The following is a 21149-nucleotide window of genomic DNA, read 5'->3' on the forward strand; positions in this document are numbered from 1 at the left end:
GGAGTGGAGGTTGAGAATTTAGGAGAATGTTTTGCCTCTTAAGCAAACATTCCCGCTTCCATTAAAAAGCATCCCAGTTTCTTAATGGGAAACCAGGCCATTTCAACACAAATGGTTCCAGTGGGACTGAACCTGCACCCCAGGTCCAGAGGTGGTGTCTGTCCTGGGTCTGATCCTTGGTCTACCTGATGCGGCAAACACGACATAAAAGCCACTTGATCCCAGAAGAAGGGATGGGACTGTAACTGGGCAGAGGAAGAGATGCTAGCTCTCCACTGCCCGAGAGTGAAAGGAGAGACAGAAAGGGACGAGTAATCAGCTTGGAGCACTCCCAAGTGATGTATCAATCCTGATGCCTTGACTAGGGACCTTTGCTTCAGAGGATTAGGCTTCCCAAGAAACATGAATCTCAAGACACTCTAAAGCTTTACTAATGAATACAGTAAATAAATAATACCTGAAAGTGAAGAGGAACTAAAAAGCCTCTTGATGAAAGTGAAAGAGGAGAGTGAAAAAGTTGGCTTAAAGCTCAACATTCAGAAAACGAAGATCATGGCATCTTGTCCCATCACTTCATGGGAAATAGATGAGGAAACAGTGAAAACAGTGTCAGACTTTATTTTTTGGGGCTCCAAAATCACTGCAGATGCTGATTGCAGCCATGAAATTAAAAGACGCTTACACCTTGGAAGGAAAGTTATGACCAACCTAGATAGCATATTAAAAAGCAGAGACATTACTTTGCCAACCAAGGTCCGTCTAAGTCAAGGCTATGGTTTTTCCAGTGGTCATGTATGGATGTGAGAGTTGGACTGTGAAGAAAGCTGATCGCCGAAGAATTGATTCTTTTGAACTGTGCTGTTGGAAAAGACTCTTGAGAATCCCTTGGACTGCAAGGAGATCCAACCAGTCCATTCTAAAGGAGATCAGTCCTGGGTGTTCATTGGAAGGACTGATGCTAAAGCTGAAATTCCAATACTTCGGCCACCTCACACGAAGAGTTGACTCACTGGAAAAGATTCTGATGCTTGGAGGGATTGGGAGCAGGAGGAGAAGGGGACGACAGAGAATGAGATGGCTGGATGGCGTCACCGACTTGATGGACGTGAGTTTGGGTGAACTCCGGGAGTTGGTGATGGACAGGGAGACCTGGCATGCTGTGATTCATGGGGTCGCAAAGAGTCGGACACGACTGAGTGACTGAACTGACTGAACTGACATTATTTCCTGTTACTCAGATCTCAATATTAAATATTCAGTAATTTCTTTATGTCTGTATTCTCATCAGACTAAACAGAAGCCCTTTCAAATAAACTAGCCACTATAGAGGGAAATATCAGGACCACCATAGATATCATGGTAATTTCCAGAGACTCATTAGTAAGTTGATGACTATTAATTTTCAAATTTAATTAATAGATAGAAATGGTGCTTTCTTGTAATTTATATCATTAGTCAAATGAGCTTTCTAATTAAGATCTGCAATCTGCAAATTTACAAACTCATGAATTACTCTAAACATGGAGAATTATTGATAAGTGTCTGCCTGGTCTCAACTGGTTTCCAGATTTTGACAAAAGGGGGATAATTGGTTTCAAGTCCTGGCAGTTTCTAAACAGAACCTTCTTAAATATATTTAGGTTATTCACTGCCACACAACCACTGTAATTGCAGATCTCATTTCCATTCTCCCTTAAATCTAACCAAAAAATACGTCACATCAGATGAAGCACTAAAGTTCGACCCTTACTGGCAATCGTTAACACTGTTTGTAAAATGAAAAAAATAAATAAATCTGACATATATATAAAAACAAATCAGACTTCTAAAACAGATCCAAATATAAGTTTCATTGAGGAAAAAATAGCATGCAAAAAGAGTCTGTGGATGGACCTAGCAAACATCAAGGAGACAAAGGCTGTTTACTATTAAAGGCTAATTAGCAAACCAATCAATAACATTTTCACAAGATCTCATTGCAGTCTTGCTCCACTCTTTCCATGAAAGGAGTCAAGTGCTTAGCAACAAGAAGGAGCGTTTCACTGAATCAATCAACAAACATTTTTAAAGCATCTACTGAGAAACACAGCACTCAAGGGCAGAATAAGCATGTGCTTATTGACTGAGGCAGGGACACCTGTGTTTTTGTTTTAAAACAAGTTTCTACCTAAAAATTGAGTAAAGAAAGGAAAACAGGAGGAAGGCACTTTAATAGCTGTGTGACTTTGAAAAACTGACCTAACTTCTCTGAGCCTCAGTCTCTTCATCAGTAAAATGGGAATAACATCACTGTTGTCAAGATTAAACAAGAAATGGTATGTAAAATACTCACCACTCTTCCTGGTATAACAATTTACAGTTTCCCTCACCCCTTGAACAAAATGCTCCTTTATACTCGTTAAAGTTATAATCAATCACAGACCCCTTGACCTCAGAAGGATGGCCCTGTAGAAGGCCAAGGCTACTGTTCTCACTGACCAGTATTTCAGACTTCAGGTTTGGGCAGTGTTGGCATTCTTCTGTCTGGTGAACCTTACCTCATAGTAACTCTGGACAGCGTTCATAAAGGCTTCATCAGCCACGATTTGGGTTTCCCCATTGAGGAAAGCCTGAAACCGGTCCTTGACTGTCTGCAGCTGCTGTTTGCTGATCTGTAAGAAACAGAGAAGGAGGAGATGGTGAGGACCTTCTCTAAACAAGGGTCACAGTTACTTTATATTGAAGAAGCCAGGCCAATTGGCATGCAGGAGCTGGCGTGTACTGGCATGTGGAAGCTGATTGCTATATTTGCAGAAATTCTGTGAGGCAGTTGTTAAACATATCATTACTAAAAATTAATATAAATTAGAGCTAAACCATATTAAAAACAAAATTCAAAAACTCAGAATTCAATGCTTCCTGATTCTTTTATTATTATCTGTGTTTTTGAGATTACTTACATCTATAGTATGTATGTCGGAGAAGGCAATGGCAAGCCACTCCAGTACTCTTGCCTAGAAAATCCCATGGATGGAGGAGCCTGGTAGGCTGCGGTCCGTGGGGTCGCTAAGGGTCGGACACGACTGAAGTGACTTAGCAGCAGCAGCAGCATAGTATGTATGTATGATTGCAGCCATGAAATTAAAAGACGCTTACTCCTTGGAAGGAAAGTTATGACCAACCTTGATAGTATATTAAAAAGCAGAGACATTACTTTGCCAACCAAGGTCCGTCTAGTCAAGGCTATGGTTTTTCCCGTGGTCATGTATGGATGTGAGAGTTGGACTGTGAAGAAAGCTGATCGCCGAAGAATTGATGCTTTTGAACTGTGGTGCTGGAGAAGACTCTTGAGAGTCCCTTGGACTGCAAGGAGATCCAACCAGTCCATTCTAAAGGAGATCAATCCTGGGTGTTCATTGGAAGGACTGATGCTAAAGCTGAAACTCCAATACTTTGGCCACCTCATGCGAAGAGTTGACTCACTGGAAAAGACTCTGATGCTGGGAGGGATTGGGGGCAGGAGGAGAAGAGGATGACAGAGAATGAGATGGCTGGATGGCATCACCGACTCTATGGACATGAGTTTGAGTGAACTCTGGGAGTTGGTGATGGACAGGGAGGCCTGGCATGCTGTGATTCATGGGGTCACGGAGAGTCGCACATGACTGAGCAACTGAACTGAACTTCTATCATATTTCCATGGTGGAAATGAATGGGGTCCTACCATACATTTCTTCCCAGTTTTGCATTCAATTATTTTTTATTTTGAGAGGTAGATATCAGTCACGGTGGGAGTCTGTATTCTACAGAAATTGGCAAATGCTACAAATCAGAGTTGGATTTTGTTGTTGCTGTTTTTGGTTTTTTGAGATCTGTTTTCTTGTTTTTAACACACCATTGCACAAGCCCCTCAAAAAGGCTGAAACATCCTGCTTTACAAAGATATAATAATCAAAACAGCATGGTACTGGCATAAAAACGGACAGATAGATTAATGGAACAAAATTGAGAACCCAGAAATTAACCCACATATATATGACTCACTAATATACGGCAAGGGAGCTAAGAATACTTAATAGGGAAAGGACAGCCTCTTCAATAAATGATGTTGGAAAACCAGATATTCATATGCACCAGAATGAAACTGCACTCCTATCTTCTAACACACACACACACACACACATTCACTCACTCACTCACTCTTCCCTGATAGCTCAGTTGGTAAAGAATCCACCTGCAATGCAGGAGATCCTGGTTCAATTCCTGGGGTCGGGAAGATCTGCTGGAGAAGGGATAAGCTACCCACTCCAATATTCTTGGGCTTCCCTTATGGCTCAGCTGGTAAAGAATCTGCCCACAATTTGGGAGACCTGGGTTCAATCCCTGGGTTGGAAAGATCCCCTGGAGAAGGGAAAAGCTACTCCCTCCAGTATTCTGGCCTGGAGAATTCCATGGACTATAGCCCATGGTGTCACAAAGAGCGAGACATGACTGAACGACTTTCACTTTTACAAAAATTAATTCAAATATGTTAAAGACTTAAATGTAAGACCTGAAACTGTCATACTACTAGAGGAAAACATAGGGTAAAGCTTCTTGACATTGGTCTTGGCAATGATTTTTTGGATATCACACCAAAATCACAAAGAACAACATCAAAAATAAACAGATGAGACTACGTCAAACTAAAAAGCTGCCACATAGCCAAAGAAACAATCAGCAAAATGAAACACAATCTATGGAATGGGAGAAAATATTTTCAAATCATCTACCTGGTAAGAGGTTAATACCCAAAAGACATAAAATACTCATATACCTCAATAGAAAAAAAAAAAGATTAAAAAATGGGCAGAGGACTTGAATAGACAATCTTCCACAGCAGACATACAAATGGCCACTGCTGCTGCTGCTAAGTTGCTTCAGTCATGTCCAACTCTGTGCAACCCCATAGACGGCAGCCCACCAGGATCCCCCGTCCCTGGGATTCTCAAGGCAAGAATACTGGAGTGGGTTGCCATTTCCTTCTCCAATGCATAAAAGTGAAGAGTGAAAGTGAAGTCGCTCAGTTGTGTCCGACTCTTCGTGACCCCATGGACTGCAGCCCACCAGGCTCCTCCATCAATGGGATTTTCCAAGGAAGAGTACTGGAGTGGGGTGCCATTGCCTTTTCCGACAAATGGTCATTAAGTACATGAAAAGATGCTCTATTTTACTAATCATGAGGGAAATGCCAATCAAAACCACAATCACCGCACACCTGCTAGAGTAGCTATTATCAAAAAGATAGGATACAATTATTGGCAAAGGTGTTGAGAAAAGGGAATTCTATTAACTGTTGCTAGAATTGGTGCAGCCACTATGGTTCCTGAAAAAATTAAAAATACAACTACCATATGATCTAGCAATCCCACTTCTAGGTATACATTCCCAGGAAGGGAAGGAAGTCACTCTCTTAAAGAGATAACTCCTTCCCATGTTCATTGCAGTATTATTTATAATAACCAAAATATGGAAACAATCTACTGCTCATCAATGTATGAACAGGTAAAGAAAATTTGATACATATATGTGTGTGTGTACACACATGCACATACATATACATTCATAATACATACATACATTGGAATATTATCATACGTACACAGACACACACATTGGAATATTCAGTTCAGTTCAGTTGCTCAGTCGTGTCCAGTTGCTCAGTTCGCGACCCCATGAATCACAGCGCGCCAGGCCTCCCTGTCCATCACCAACTCCTGGAGTTCACTCAAACTCATGTCCACAGAGTCGGTGATGCCATCCAGCCATCTCATTCTCTGTCGTCCCCGTCTCCTTCCACCCCCAACCTTTCCCAGCATCAGTCTTTTCCAGTGAGTCAACTTGTCACATGAGGTGGCCAAAGTATTGCAGTTTCAGCTTTAGCATCAGTCCTTCCAATGAACACCCAGGATCGATCTCCTTTAGAATGGACTGGTTGGATATCCTTGCAGTCCAAGGGACTCTCAAGAGTCTTCTCCAATACCACAGTTCAAAAGCATCAATTCTTCGGCCATAAAAAGAAGATCCTCCTTTTGCAACAACACATAGGGACCCTGAAGGCACTATGCTAAATGAAACAAGTCAGACAGACAAAGACAAATATTGTATGTTCTCACATATGCAGAATCTAAAAAACATGAACTCATAAAAAATAGAGAAATAGAGACTACAATAGTGGTTACTGGGGGCTCAGGGTAGGGGAAATGGGATCAAAGAGTGAAAATCTCTAGCCATAAGATGAGTAAGTTCTAGGATTCTAATATGTTTAACATAGTGGCTATAATTTATATTACTCTATTAAGTATTTGAAAGTTGTGAAGAGAGTAATGTTACATGCTATCACCACAAGAGAAAAATGGTAATTATTGAGGGGACAGAAGTGTTAACTAACCTTCTTGTGGTAAGATTCTGCAGTACATGCATGGACTGAATTGCCACACTGTACGTCTTAAACCTATATATGTTATATTTCAATCATATTTCGATAAAGCTTGGGGGTAAGTATCCTGCTAAGTGCAGCATGGAAATAGAAGTTTTTAAACTGTACTGTTTATTCCAGGGTGTGGCATAGATAACTGGAGCAGTAGGTTATATGTGATTCTCTACCTCATCAAGCCTGCCTTTCTTCCCCACTTAGGAAAGCATCCTTGAAAGATTCCTATTTATTTTCTCTTCTCCATCCCTTATCTAGCTGTGTTCCACTGTCCTTCAGTCTCAGGAAGCCCTTCCCAAACCCTAGCCTATATCTGCCTGCTAAGTAATTCCAGGCCACATCATGTATTCTAACTACTTGTTCAGTTCAGTTCAGTTCAGTCGCTCAGTCGTGTCCGACTCTCCGCGACCCCACGAATCACAGCACAAGCTGGAATCAAGATTGCTGGGAGAAATATCAATAACCTCAGATATGCAGATGACACCACCCTTACGGCAGAAAGTGAAGAGGAACTCAAAAGCCTCTTGATGAAAGTGAAAGAGGAGAGTGAAAAGGTTGGCTTGAAGCTCAACATTCAGAAAACAGAGATCATAGCCTCTGGTCCCATCACTTCATGGGAAATAGATGGAAAAACAGTGGAAACAGTGTCAGACTTTGTTTTTTTGGGCTCCAAAATCACTGCAGATGCTGATTGCAGCCATGAAATTAAAAGACGCTTGCTCCTTGGAAGGAAAGTTATGACCAACCTTGATAGTATATTAAATAGCAGAGACATTACTTTGCCAACTACTTGTTAGTTATGATCAAATTTGTTAGATGATCTGTCTCTTCTTGCTATTTTGTTCACTGACGTTTCCCCAGGGCCAACTTAGTGCCTTAGTACATGCCAGGTATTCATGTTAAATGGATGAATGAATGAAGTATATGGAAGACAAATTATTTTTGAACATCCTTTCATCATTTCTAATTTATCTAAAAAGAAAGTCAGCTAAAAACTTTACTCTTTTAAATGTTATTTATACAAAGTCATGGGTTTCTCTGGTGGCTCAGACAGTAAAGAATCCACCTACAATGCAGGAGATGCAGGAGATCAGGTTCGATCCCCTGAGTTGGGATGATCCACAGGAGAAGGGCATGGCAACTCACTCCAATATTCTTGCCTGGAGAATTCCATGAACAGAGAAGCCTGGTGGGCTACAATCCATGGGGTCACAAAGAATCGGACACCACTCAGTAACTTTCACTTTTCGTACAAAGTCACACTTCCTAATTGACCATAGGATACTGTGTCTGAGAACTGCTGCTCTAGTAGAAAGACAAAGAAGATCATTTCAGACCCAGTTCTATCAACCACTGTGTCATCTTGGAAAAGTGACTTATGTTTTCCAAGTTGGCCAGACTCACAATTCATTGCTGGAATAGGGCCATGATTAAATAATTAAATGTTATCTCATCCTCAGTTTTCTCACTTGCAAAATGGTAATAATCCTAATTACTCACTACCTTGGGATAGTTGTAGCTATTCAGTGACATGATATGAGTCGTTTTTTTTTTTTTAATTTTGAGTTTCTATATACATTGAGAGTGTTTTCATCACTTGAGTCGAAGGAAGTCTTGCTAGTAGAAAATAAGGCTAAAAGTTGTAGGAGACTGAAGCCTGGTGTGAGTTTTCACTCCATCAGGAAATGAAGCAGAACAGATTTTTGACAACAGATATACACGAAAGTTGGGGTGCTTTAGCTAATTTTTTTGTACTTTGGGAGAACTGGGAAATGGTGAATTTGGAGGCAGACGTAAAGGGCTTCCCTGGTGGCTCAGTGGTAAAGAGCATACCTGCCAAGGCAGGAGATGCAGGTTCGACCCCTGGGTTGGGAAGATCCCCTGTAGAAGGAAATAGCAACCCACTCCAGTATACTTGCCTGGGGAATCCCATGGACAGAAGAGCCAGGAGGGTTAAAGTCCATGGTGTCACAAAACAGTCAGACACGACTTAGCCACTGAGCAGCACCAAGGAGTTAGATTTGTGTCAGATTCATAGCTGTTTCGTTCTAGAATACCAGTGGCCAATGTCAATGTAATTTTACATTTTCTAATAAATTTTCATTTTCTAGTCACATTTCAAAAAGTAAAAAGCAGGCAAAATGAATTTTCATATACTTCGTTAGTCCCAACATGTCAAGATACTATCACATTGATTGTAACCATTAGAGGAATTATTAATAAAATAGTTTACATTCATTTTTTATACCATGTCTTTGAGTTCAATGTGTGTGTGTGTGTGTCTGTGTGTGTTTTAGTTGCTCAGTCGTGTCTGACTCTATCTGACCTGATGGACTGTAGCCCCCCTGGCTCCTCTGTCAATGGAATTCTCCAGGCACAAATATTGGGAGTGGGTTGCCATTTCCCTCTCCAGGGGATCTTCCCAATCCAGAGATCAAACCCAGATCTCCTGCATTGCAGGTGGACTCTTCACCAGTCTGAACCACCAGGGAAACCCATGTACTCCTAAAGTACATCCCAATTCAGAATAACCCCACTGCAAGTGTTGAGTAGCCAAATGTAGCAAGCATACAGCATGGGCCTAGAGCATGAAATAACTCACTTCTACACTGCTTAAGCTTTACTGTTCTAACCTGAGTATATTGATTATCAGTGGAGTTGTAGAGAAAATCATAGTTATAGTTATATACATTGAAATATCAGGCAGCAGTTGATTTGCTCATAAAAATGACATCATTACATGAATTTCTTTTAAGCAGGCTGTTTTAAGTCACAAATCTTTATAGTACAGAACCAACTGAAGCATTTCACAGAATTTCTTGCTCAGAATTCCTTCTAAATCTGGATCCATACCAACTCTGCAAGATTTGGGATTTGGATGCAGTGAGGTGATGGGGCAGGAATAGAAAGGAAAATAAACTGTGCTTTTGCCTTAAGTGCTTAAATAATTAACATAAGATGAGGTGCACACAATCTGGAAGACAAGGATTGTTGACCCAAGCCAAATCCATTATCACTCTTCAGTTCAGTTCAGTTCAGTCGCTCAGTCGTGTCCAACTCTTTGCGACCCCATGAATCACAGCACGCCAGGCCTCCCATGTCCATCGAGTCGGTGATGCCATCCAGCCATCTCATTCTCTACTTTTTGTTAAATATTTACAGATAACGTATTGCCTGGCTGGCCCTGGCCGGCCCTGGCCCTGCCCCATGCCCTGAGAGCAACAAAACACAGCATTTCTCATCTCACCCACCAGGGCTAGGCCCTGGGGAATCAAAAGCAGTAAAGGATTGCCCTCAAGGACGCTGCAGTCTAGAGGAAGAGGAAAAGCATACCAAACACACACACAAGTGTGATTTAGGGTTTCAGAGGAGAGAGATTACAGATTATAAAAATCTCAAAAACAAATCGGAAACAGATATATGTATATATGTGACTCAATCACTTTGCTGTACACCTGATACTAACCGAACATTGTGAATCAGCTACATATAAAATTTTTTTTTAATTCCCACAAATTAAAGTTTATTTAAAAAAAAATCCCTGCCAAAAAGAGAAGGCCTCCAGGAATATTCATTTCAATTGAGTTCATAGAACTCAAGTCATGAAGCCTCACAAAACATTCCCCACTTCCCTGGATACCCAAGCTCCAAGCAGGAGAGTTAAGGACATGAATTCTAGTATGTGTTTATGTCTGGCCTTGACACACCTGCCTATCCATGTTCACTGCTTTTCTCACCATGAATCAAACAAATATTGTGTCCATTCAATCAACTCACTAGTTGTGTCTCGCTAGGCAAACAACTAACCTCTGCACACCTCAGTTTTTTTATCTGTAAAATGGGGCCAAAAGTGACCTCACAGGATTGTTCTCAGGGTGAACTGGGATAAGTAAAATATTCATTACAGAACCTGGAACAACATGGATGCTCAATGAACATCAGCTGCTGTGATGATTAATTCCCATCTTTGAGTCTTTGCCTACCATTCCCTCAAGAAAGCACGCCTATGGGAAAATTCGTTATGTATCCACAAAATCCAGCCCATGAACTACTCCCCCAGGTGGAATTTTCTACGTGTTCATATCTTTGCTCACCACAATAAGTGTACATGCACTGCACTATGAAGTTGTTCTGAGCACCAACCAGTCCTCAGAGGCAGGGTCAGGAGCCAGGAGTTCAAAATGTGGGCTTAGAGTCAGAGAGATGGGAGTACAAATACTGGTGATACCCCTCATTTCCAAAGTGGGTGACCTTGGGAAAGTTATTATCCCTAACCTTTGTTCTTCCTATGTTGGACTAGCCAAAAAGTTCATTTGGGCTTTTCTGTGAGCTGCTATAAAACTCGAACGGATTTTTTGGCTAACCCAACATAACATGGGGATTACAAAATCTACTTCTTAAGGCTTCTCTGGAGAGATGAATAGGACACAGGATGATGTAGCCAAGGATCTTAGCACACTCTCCAGAGCAAAAGAAGAGTCCAGTGACAAGGGGTGGACCACAGACCAAATGTGATGGCCCTAAATAATGCGGCCTCTGTATACTCCCAGCTTCCGGTCCCACTGTGTTCTCTACTTACTCTGCTCCGGCCACACTGACCTCTTTTCTCCTTTTCAATGCACCCTGACCTTTCTTGCCCAGAAGGCTTTGCACCTGCCAATCCCCCCTGCCAGGGATGCTCTTCCCCTTCCTCTCCCCAAAGCTGTCAACTTCTCACCCTGAGGACTCAGCCTACCTGGTGTCTCCCAGGAAGGTCTTCTCAGCTCACCCTGCCTACCATGATGCTCCCCCAAACTACTCTCTAAGAAGTTGCTTAGACCCTGTGCATTTCCTCCACAACCATTATCACAGTCAGCATATATCTTTTCTAAGATAAATTTAACTGAATTATAACCTGCATGTAGAAAAATATACACCCTAAGCACAGAGCATGAGAAATCTTCACACAGTGAAATTTCCTGTGGAAATAATTCTCTTTTCAAGATGACCTGGACCCCAGAAGCTCCTGTACTTTCCCAAAGGCATTGCTCCTCTCCAAAGGTGACCTGACTTCTATCATCAGAGGCAGATTTTGTCTATTTTTGAACCTAATGTCAGTGCAGTCAAGCATTAGGAGATTCTGGCACATGGTTGGGGGTAGCAATAGCTTGTTCATCCTCATTGCTGAGTAGTAAAGCATGGTATAACTTTGTTCTTTATCCATTCTCCTACTAATGGACATCTGGACCTTGATTCTCTATATTATGATTCTACCACCTTTTCATTGTTTATCTCCCCATAAGAGCATCTGTTTCACAGGTAATGAGAATCACATCTGTCTTGTTCACTGCTGTGCTTCTAGTGCCTGGCACAAAATGAGCTCTGATCAAATATGTGTTGAAGCAATATGTAAGGTTCAGTTCAGTCACTCAGTCATGTCCGACTCTTTGCGACCCCATGAATCACAGCATGCCAGGCCTCTCTGTCCATAACCAACTCTCGGAGTTCACTCACACTCATGTCCATCGAGTCGGTAATGCCATCCAGCCATCTCAATTTCTGTTGTCCCCTTCTCCTCCTGCCCACAATCCCTCCCAGCATCAGAGTCTTTTCCAGTGAGTCAACTCTTCGCATGAGGTGGCCAAAGTAATGGAGTTTCAGCTTTAGCATCAGTCCTTCCAATGAACACCCAGGACTGATCTCCTTTAGAATGGACTGGTTGGATCTCCTTGCAGTCCAAGGGATTCTCAAGAGTCTTCTCCAACACCACAGTTCAAAAGCCCAGAGGGAGGATAAAGGGAGGAGGGAGGTGGGAGGGGGGTTCAGGAAGGGGAACTCAGGTACACCCAGGGCGGATTCATGTCAATGTATGGCAAAACCAACCAATATAATATTGTAAAATAATCAGCCTCCAATAAAAAAGAAATAAAAAAGAAATTAAAATCCAGAAAAAAAAAAAAAAAACAAAAGCACCAATTCTTCGGCGGTCAGCTTTCTTCACAGTCCAACTCTCACATCCATACATGACCACGGGAAAAACCATAGCCTTGACTAGACGGACCTTGGTTGGCAAAGTAATGTCTCTGCTTTTTAATATGCTATCTAGGTTGGTCATAATGTAAGGTTACTAAATGGTTAACAAATCCCAGGCACAGTGTTAAAATTGGAAGAAAAAAAATGACCAAGGCACAATCTTAGTTCTCAGTTTTCTCATAGTATAGTCAGAGATCATATTCATCTTTGATTCCTTAGTATCCTTTCACTGAGTGGATGAGTGAATGAAATTCACTGTTCAGTTCAGTTCAGTCACTCAGTCGTGTCCGACTCTCCGCGACCCCATGAATCACAGCACGCCAGGCCTCCCTGTCCATCACCAACTCCCAGAGCTCACTCAAACTCATGTCCACAGAGTCGGTGATGCCATCCAGCCATCTCATTCTCGGTCGTCCCCTTCTTCTCCTGCTCCCAACCTTTCCCAGCATCAGAGTCTTTTCCAGTGAGTCAACTCGTCGCATGAGGTGGCCAAAGTATTGCACTGTTAGGAACTCCCATAAATAACCAGACCAAGAACCAATCTGTAGGATAGAATTTCTCTCTGGATAGAAGTAACTGACCTACATAGGATTGAATCCTGAAGGTGACCTTGCATGAACACACCAAGATAATTAGCCAAGAGTAGCTGACTGTACAACTCTAAGTAGACAAACAGGCCTCTATGAGCTGCTTATGAACAGAATTGTCCTAAAATAGAAGCCCATCTCAAAGCACTCAATATGTGCGGAATCCTCTTGTGCATCAGATCAGAATTCAGAATTGAAGTAATGAGTTCCAAGAGCAGAAAACCTGAATGATGAAAGGCAATTATTGCAGAGGAAAGTGCTGCAGTGGCCTTTGCTAGAACTATTCAAGTATTCTTGGTTCAATCCACCTCATTAAGTGAGGCCTGAAAATTTCCCCTGCATTTCAGGCAGTATGTAATCTACTGCAGCATCCTGGAGCAGTATCTAATGGGACCCACAGTGAAGAGAAACCACACGTTCTAAGGGCTGGTCTCAGGAGAGGCAATGTTGAAGTCAGAGTAAGCTCAGGTCAAATCTCGACCTGAATACAAGTCCTTGGGCATGTGGTTAACTTGGGTTTTCCTCTCTGTAAGTAGCAAATGATCTTATGTACTTTGTAGGGCTTTTGTGAGAATAAGATGAAATATATATTAGATAGCATAGTACATGGTACAGAGTAAGGGCTCAGTGAATTTAAGAATATTATTGTTACCATTTAGTTTTTCCTTTTTCCCTTTCAATCTTTTAATCTTATTTCAATGCTTTTTTTCCCCTTGTTTATTCAATCACTTGAAATTACATTTACCCCTTCTTGTTCCTCCCAATTTAGAGGCTGAAAAGCCAAGTACTCTTTCCCCAGCATCCTTGCAACATAGGTAGCCATGTAACAGAGGCAGAAAACTACTGAGGGTCTTATCTGGTAAAGCTTTCGAATGAAATTCTCATAAAAATGAATCCATGTGGTAGTGTAACACTTTCTTTCCTTACTGCCTCCATCTTTTGCTGAGAATAAAGATATTTTGTCTAGACTTGTGCTGTTTATTGTGTGACCATGAAGGAAGGTTGATGCTGGTACTTTTGAGGAGCTGCATGAATGCCTGTAAACACCCATCTGTGGCCTTCTCATTATGTGAGAAGAAAAGGAATCACTATTTGTTTAACTCATTGTGTGTTTTCTCTTACTTGCAGGCAAATGTTTTCCTAATGGATACATGTGGCTTTCTCTAGGCATGAAAGAAAGCATGCTTCCCAAAGTGCTTATTGGTTAACATGCTTCCTATGACAGGAGCAATGTATTATGACGGAGGGAAGAAGCAATGCTTACTAAAAGAATGAGTTTAATATGGTAGCATTCTGACAACTGGGAAAAGGTAACAAACATTGTTTTTGAGTGTAAAGGGAAGTGTCGATTACACACATACATGAAATCCTCCTCTAAAGTACAAGGTCAGCACTGTAGATTACAACGTGAACTATGATTTTTCTTTGTCAAAAAACAAACTTGGGGGGACTTCTCTGGTGGTCCACTGGTCCAAACTCCCAGTACAGGGGGCCTGAATTCAACCCCTGGTTGGGGAACTGGCCCACAAATAACACAACAGAAGATGCCACATGCCGCAGCTGAGATCCAATGCAGTCAAATAAAAAACAAAATTTTTTTAAAGAAATTTTTACTTCATTATAGAAAATAGGCAAAAATATCAACAAGTGCTTTAAAAACTAAAAATTTAATCCAGAGCAATGAGGACAATGTTGATTTAACTTCTTTTCCTTGAAGGTTATCGAAGTTTATGTTGTTAGCTCATTAATTTTATTCATAAATAAAATCTCCTCTTCCTACAACTAGACTAAAATATTTTGTATAATAAGTGAACTCTTGCTTTCAGGAAAATTAAAAATCATTCTTATCAATTTCTACATCATGAACATGTATACAACATACCCCGAAAAAAAGATGTTAATGTGAGTTTCAAGCATTTTGCTTGAGAAGAAAAATTTAAAAGGCTTCATCACATAAAACTATAATAATTCTGAAATGGAAGTTGAAGGCACAAAATTATGGAAGATGGGAGAAGTTACAATGCAGCTGTAACTCTGATTTTCTCTTTGTGACATAGTTTCCCAAATTCAACCATTCAGGTAATGATTTCATGAGTATGTCCTCTCTATATACCAACTATACTACTATTTACTTTAAATTTTGTCCCAAATATATTTCAAATAGCTTCATTTTTAACTGAAACTTTAAAAAATAATACCTGTGCAGGCACAGGCTTTATGTACTAGCTATAGCAGCAGCAGCAGCATAGCTAACATAGGTATCTACTCTGATCTTGTATACATCTACAACATTTTTAAAAGTGCTTCTTTGGAAAAAAAATTTTTAATCTGCTATATATAAATGTTCTTGCTCAATTTTTAAAATTTAGGGCAGCAGCTGAATGTCTTTACATTAATTACTACCTGTAAAAAAATTAACTCTGAACTTTTAATTCATTAAATAATAGAAAGACAAACCAACCATGTTACTCCTAAAAAACGGTTGGGGCAGGAGAGAAAGAACAAAGTATTCTATGACCCAAGAAAAGTGACCTTTGTAGGAGAATTTAAACACTGATTAAGCTGGAATTCTCTGAGAAAATATTTAGTAGAAGAGAAAAAAATTTGGAAAAGACAAATCTAGAGAATGAATCAGACTAATAGTTGGATTAAAAATGGGATGAGAGGAGGTAAAGGGTTCAGTACAGGTAGAAGCAAAGAACAGGAGGAGAAGGAAGAGATAACTTGTATACACACAGCAAAGCTCTTAAAACTTGGATTCAATGTCCTGCCCTTTAATGCAATACTCACAGTTTAAAGAAGAAAAAAAAAAAAATTACATTTTTTTCCAGTTTGGAAGCACTCAGGCGGCATTCAACTCGAATTTTCTGACAGGTAGTTAAAGATGGATACTTAGACCCAAGGCCTCATAGAGAGTTGTTCTAGTTGCCACAGGTCTAGAACATTTTGGTTTCAAATCTCTTTACACTTTGATAATTTATTGAAGACTCCAGAGAAATTTTCATTATACAATTTTACATCTGTTGATATGTATTATAATAGAAATCAAAACTGGATAGTTTTAAATATTTATGAATTCATGGAAAATAACTATATATTTTCCATATGTTAAATCTAAATAACACTTTAAGAAAATAACTGTATTTTTCCCTGGTGGCTCAGGTGGTAAAGAATCCACCTGCAGTGCGGGAAACTCAGGTTGGGAAGACCCCCTGGAAAAGAGAATGGCTACCCACTCCAGTATTCTTGCCTGGAGAATTCCATGGACAGCAGAGCCTGTAAAGCTACAGTCCATGGAGTCACAAGGAGTCAGACACAATTGGGCCACTTATACGTTCACTTTTCAAAAACAAAAATCAGTGAAATCAAAGGCAATAGGATATAGTACTGAAAATCTCCTTAAAAAATTAACAGAAGATAGCCGGATTCTCATATCTGTTTCTGCAGTCATTCTGTTGTGATATGCTGTTTTGGTTGAAGCATGTGAAGAAAAGCTGGCCTCCCACAGATACATGGTTGAAAAGGGAGGGATATTTTAATAACTTTTTGAGAGAGATGTGGATTATCTTTGATAATATACCAGAGTTCATTCAGAATAGTTTCTTAAAAGTTAGTTGTGATGTAAAATTGGCTACCTCATCAATGTGACTGGGGAACAGCAAGTTTTTATCCTGTATTTAGAACATTGCCCCTATGGGCATATGATAAAACACAACCCAGAGGGAGGATAAAGGGAGGAGGGAAGTGGGAGGGGGGTTCAGGAAGGGGAACTCATGTACACTTGGGGCGGATTCATTTCAATGTGTGGCAAAACCAACCAATATAATATTGTAAAATACTTAGCCTCCAATAAAAAAAAAAAACAACACAACAGGATACAGTTTTTTAAAAAGCCATAGAAAGGTGGTTGTTTCTGTCAGACCTGCATCTCCTGCATTGTAGGCAGATTCTTTACCACTGAGCCACTTGGTAAGCCCCCGGGGGAGGGATACATTAGGAGTTGAGATTTAATATATACACACTACTATATATAAAATAGATTAACAATAAGGACCTACTGTACAGCAGAGGGAACTCGACTTAATATTCTTATAACCTATATGGGAAAAGAATCTAGAAAGGAATAGATACACTGTATATACATAACTGAACCACTCTGCTGTATTCCTAAAACTAACACCTTGTAAATCAACTGTGTGTGTGTGTGTGTGTGTACGCACGCACACTTGGTTGTGTCCTACTCTTTGTGATTCCAAGAACTGCAGCCCACAGGCTCCTCTGTCCATAGAGTTTTCCAGGCAAAAATATGAAGTGGGTTGTCATTTCCTACTCCAGGGGGCCTTTCTGGCCCAAGGATCGAGCTTGCCATCTGCCCCGCACACCCACAGAGCATGTCCTGGCCCCCAGGAGTAGTTTTCTCCCCACTCCTGTCTTTTGTGCCCTCCTAGCAGAATTTCCCTTGCCTTTTCCCACACTGCCCCTCTTTCTGTTTCTGCTTCAGGATTCTCGGCTCCCCATGCTAGGTGTCCAGTGTGTCATTTCCCGTTTATCCGAGGTCCATGAGGCTGACACAACATTATCTGCTCTTTTCTGGGTTTCTATACCCAACTTGAAAGCTGCTTGTTCTTTGAAATGAAGAGGATTTCATAGGAATGACTTCTGTATTTCTGAATGGAAGTATGTCAATGCATGCATGTCCTGACATACCCTCAAAGTGTTTCTTGCCTACAGATTCACTGCTCTTGTGCTTGGCAGCACCCAACTCAGTTGCTGTGGGCCTCGTAGTTTTGTCTGCTGTGAGCCCCTGGGGCAGTGAGCAATACGCAGGGAGACTGTGGTGTTTACCCTATCGCAAGCCCCTTGTTACAGGTTATGTGAGTAAGCGTGTGTTCCCTCACCTGAGGTTACCTGTCTCCAATAGGTCCCATGCACATTAGCAGCCAGAGTCATCCAGCAAAGCAAAAGGAACCCTAACAAACATTAGTCCAACCTTTCCTCCTTATAAATTAGAAACTGAGTCCTGGAGAAAGAGAGAACAGGACTAACACTTACTTGGTAGCACTTAACTTCCAAGTTCTGTGATAATTTTTACCTATTTTCAAAGTATATTTTTCAAAAAATTAAAAACATGACTCATATAAATACATAATTAGCATTTACCAAAGATTTATTTAACTATTTATTAAAAGGACCAGAAGGAAGGAAAACTAATTCAAAGTGTATTAGAGGAGAAGCAATTTATATTTTCAGCCCGCAAAGGGATGCTAAAATGAGTTTTCTAAGTTCTGTTCAAAATTTATCAGTGTCAATAATGCTGTAACTTTGGAGATAATCTCTTTCTACCAGACAGAAATCATTTGCAACTTATCAATATTCTGTAAGTCAAACTCTAGCTTCACAGAATCTGAGCTCTATTCAATAGAAACAAATAAGTCAAACAAACCTATGAGATTGCGGTGATGTCTGGGTAGGCTTGTTAGACATTGCTCTACATGATTAAAAAAAAAGGTGAAAAAGTCATCTTGTAGCTTTATTTTCAAACTTTGGTTTGTTTTAATAAATTATCTAATATAATCTCCAAAACCTAGAGTGTACATAAGTATCCCCATGTCAAGACAAGTTAGGTAAGATGCCCACAGTCATATAGCTCAATGGTGGTAGAGGAGGAAAAATCACAGTCATCTTCATTCCCTACTTTGTGCTGTTTTATTTTAATTTTATTTTTTAAATTAAATTTTTATATTAGGGTATAGACTTTGGGCTTCCCAGGTGGCGCAGTGATTAAGAGTCTGCATGCAATGCAAGAGATGGCAAGCTCGATCCCTGGGTCAGAAAGGCCCCCTGGAGTAGGAAATGGCAACCCACTTCAGTATTTTTGCCTGGAAAATTCTATGGACAGAGGAGCCTGTGGGCTGCAGTTCATGGAATCACAAAGAGTAGGACACAACCAAGTGTGTGTGCGTGCACACACACACACAGTTGATTTACAAGGTGTTAGTTTCAGGAGTAAAGCAGAGTGGTTCAGTTATGTATATACAGTGTTTCTATTCCTTTCTAGATTCTTTTCCCATATAGGTTATAAGAGAATATTAAGTCGAGTTCCCTCTGCTATACAGTAGGTCCTTATTGTTAATCTATTTTATATAAAGTGGTGTGTATATATTAAATCTCAACTCCTAATTTATCCCTCCCCCGGGGGCTTACCAAGTGGCTCAGTGGTGAAGAATCTGCCTACAATGCAGGAGATGCAGGACTGATTGCAAAAGAGTCGGACACAACTTAGTGACTAAACAACAGAAACAACCACCTTTCTGTGACTTTTTAGAAACTATATCCTGTTGTGTTTTAACATATGCCCATAGGGGCAATGTTCTAAACATAGCATAAAAACTTGGCTGTTCCCCAGTCACGTTGATGAGGTATCCAATTTTACATCGCAACTAACTTTTGAGAAACTATTCTGGATGAACTCTGGTATATTATCAAAGATATTCCACATCTCTCTCAAAAAGCTATTAAAATATCCCTCCCTTTTCAACCATGTATCTGTGGGAGGCCAGGTTTTCTTCACATGCTTCAACCAAAACAGCATATCACAACAGAATGACTGCAGAAACAGATATGAGAATCCGGCTATCTTCTGTTAATTTTTTAAGGAGATTTTCAGTACTATATCCTGTTGCCATTGATTTCACTGATTTTTGTTTTTGAAAAGTGAAAGTGTAAGTGGCCCAATTGTGTCTGACTCCTTGTGACTCCGTGGACTGTAGCCTTACAGGCTCTGCTGTCCATGGAATTCTCCAGGCAAGAATACTGGAGTGGGTAGCCCTTCTCTTTTCCAGGGGATCTTCCCAACCTGAGTCTCCCGCATTGCAGGTGGATTCTTTACCACCTGAGCCACCAGGGAAAAATACAGTTGTTTTCTTAAAGTGTTATTTAGATTTAACACATGGAAAATATATTGTTATTTTCCATGAATTCATAAATATTTAAAACTATCCAGTTTTGATTTCTATTACAATACATATCAACAGATGTAAATTGTATAATGAAAGGCAAGCAGACCCCAGGAGGACAGAGGTGTTACAGAGGCCGGGCGATCCAAGTCTTTGCATCTCAGAGATCATCTTCCGGAAGGAAACTCTTGTATTTTAGAAATGAATAAGAGACCAGAATAGGCTTTTACATCCTCTAATACACTGAAATTTTTTCTTTCTTTTTGGTCCCCAGATTGATTGAGTTTTGTTCATTTTGTTTTTGTTCTAAAGAAAACCTTCAATACCAAATTCTAGTCATTCATACCCTAATATTACTCACCTCCCTTGTCTTCTCCAATCCTCCACCAATATTATGCTGATGTCTGCTCTGTTAAGAAGTCTAGATATACCAGTCAGAATGGCTGCTATCCAAAAGTCTACATGCAATAAATGCTGGAGAGGATGTGGAGAGAAAGGAACCCTCTTACACTGTTGGTGGGAATGCAAACTAGTACAGCCACTATGGAGAACAGTGTGGAGATTCCTCAAAAAATTGGAAATAGAACTGCAATATGATCCAGCAATCGCACTCCTGGGCATACACACCGAGGAAACCAGAATTGAAAGAGACACGTGTACTCCAATGTTCATTGCAGCACTGTTTATAATAGCCAGGACATGGAAGCAACCTAGATGTCCATCTGCAGATGAATGGATAAGAAAGCTTTGGTACATATACACAATGGAGTATTACTCAGCCATTAAAAAGAATACCTTTGAATCAGTTCTAATGAGGTGGATGAAACTGGAGCCTATTATACAGAGTGAAGTAAGCCAGAAAGAAAAACACCAATACAGTATACTAACACATATATATGGAATTTAGAAAGATGCAAATGATAACCCTGTATACGAGACAGCAAAAGAGACACAGATGTATAGAACAGTCTTTGGGACTCTATGGGAGAGGGTGAGGGTGGGATGATTTGGGAGAATGGCATTGAAACACGTATGTTGTCATATGTGAAACGAATCACTAGTTCAGGGTCGATGCATGTTATAGGATGCTCGGGGCTGGCATGCGGGGATGACCCAGAGGGAGGATAAAGGGAGGAGGGAGGA

The 21149-nt window shown here is 40.5% G+C and overlaps 1 protein-coding gene across 2 annotated transcripts in view; it reads right to left on the reverse strand.

Annotated features, from left to right (window-relative positions):
- Window positions 1-21149, reverse strand: part of CADPS (calcium dependent secretion activator) — a 484390-nt gene that overhangs the window by 357621 nt on the left and 105620 nt on the right. For both annotated transcript variants that reach the window (XM_088831951.1, XM_088831950.1), the window contains exon 2: window positions 2538-2651. In XM_088831951.1, coding sequence (XP_088688077.1) covers window positions 2538-2651 — 114 coding nt within the window. The remainder of the gene's footprint in view (window positions 1-2537; window positions 2652-21149) is intronic.

This window comes from Moschus berezovskii, chromosome 24 (assembly GCF_049115385.1).
Source record: "Moschus berezovskii isolate FMDL1 chromosome 24, NW_MosBer_1.0, whole genome shotgun sequence".
Lineage (NCBI taxonomy): Eukaryota > Metazoa > Chordata > Mammalia > Artiodactyla > Moschidae > Moschus > Moschus berezovskii.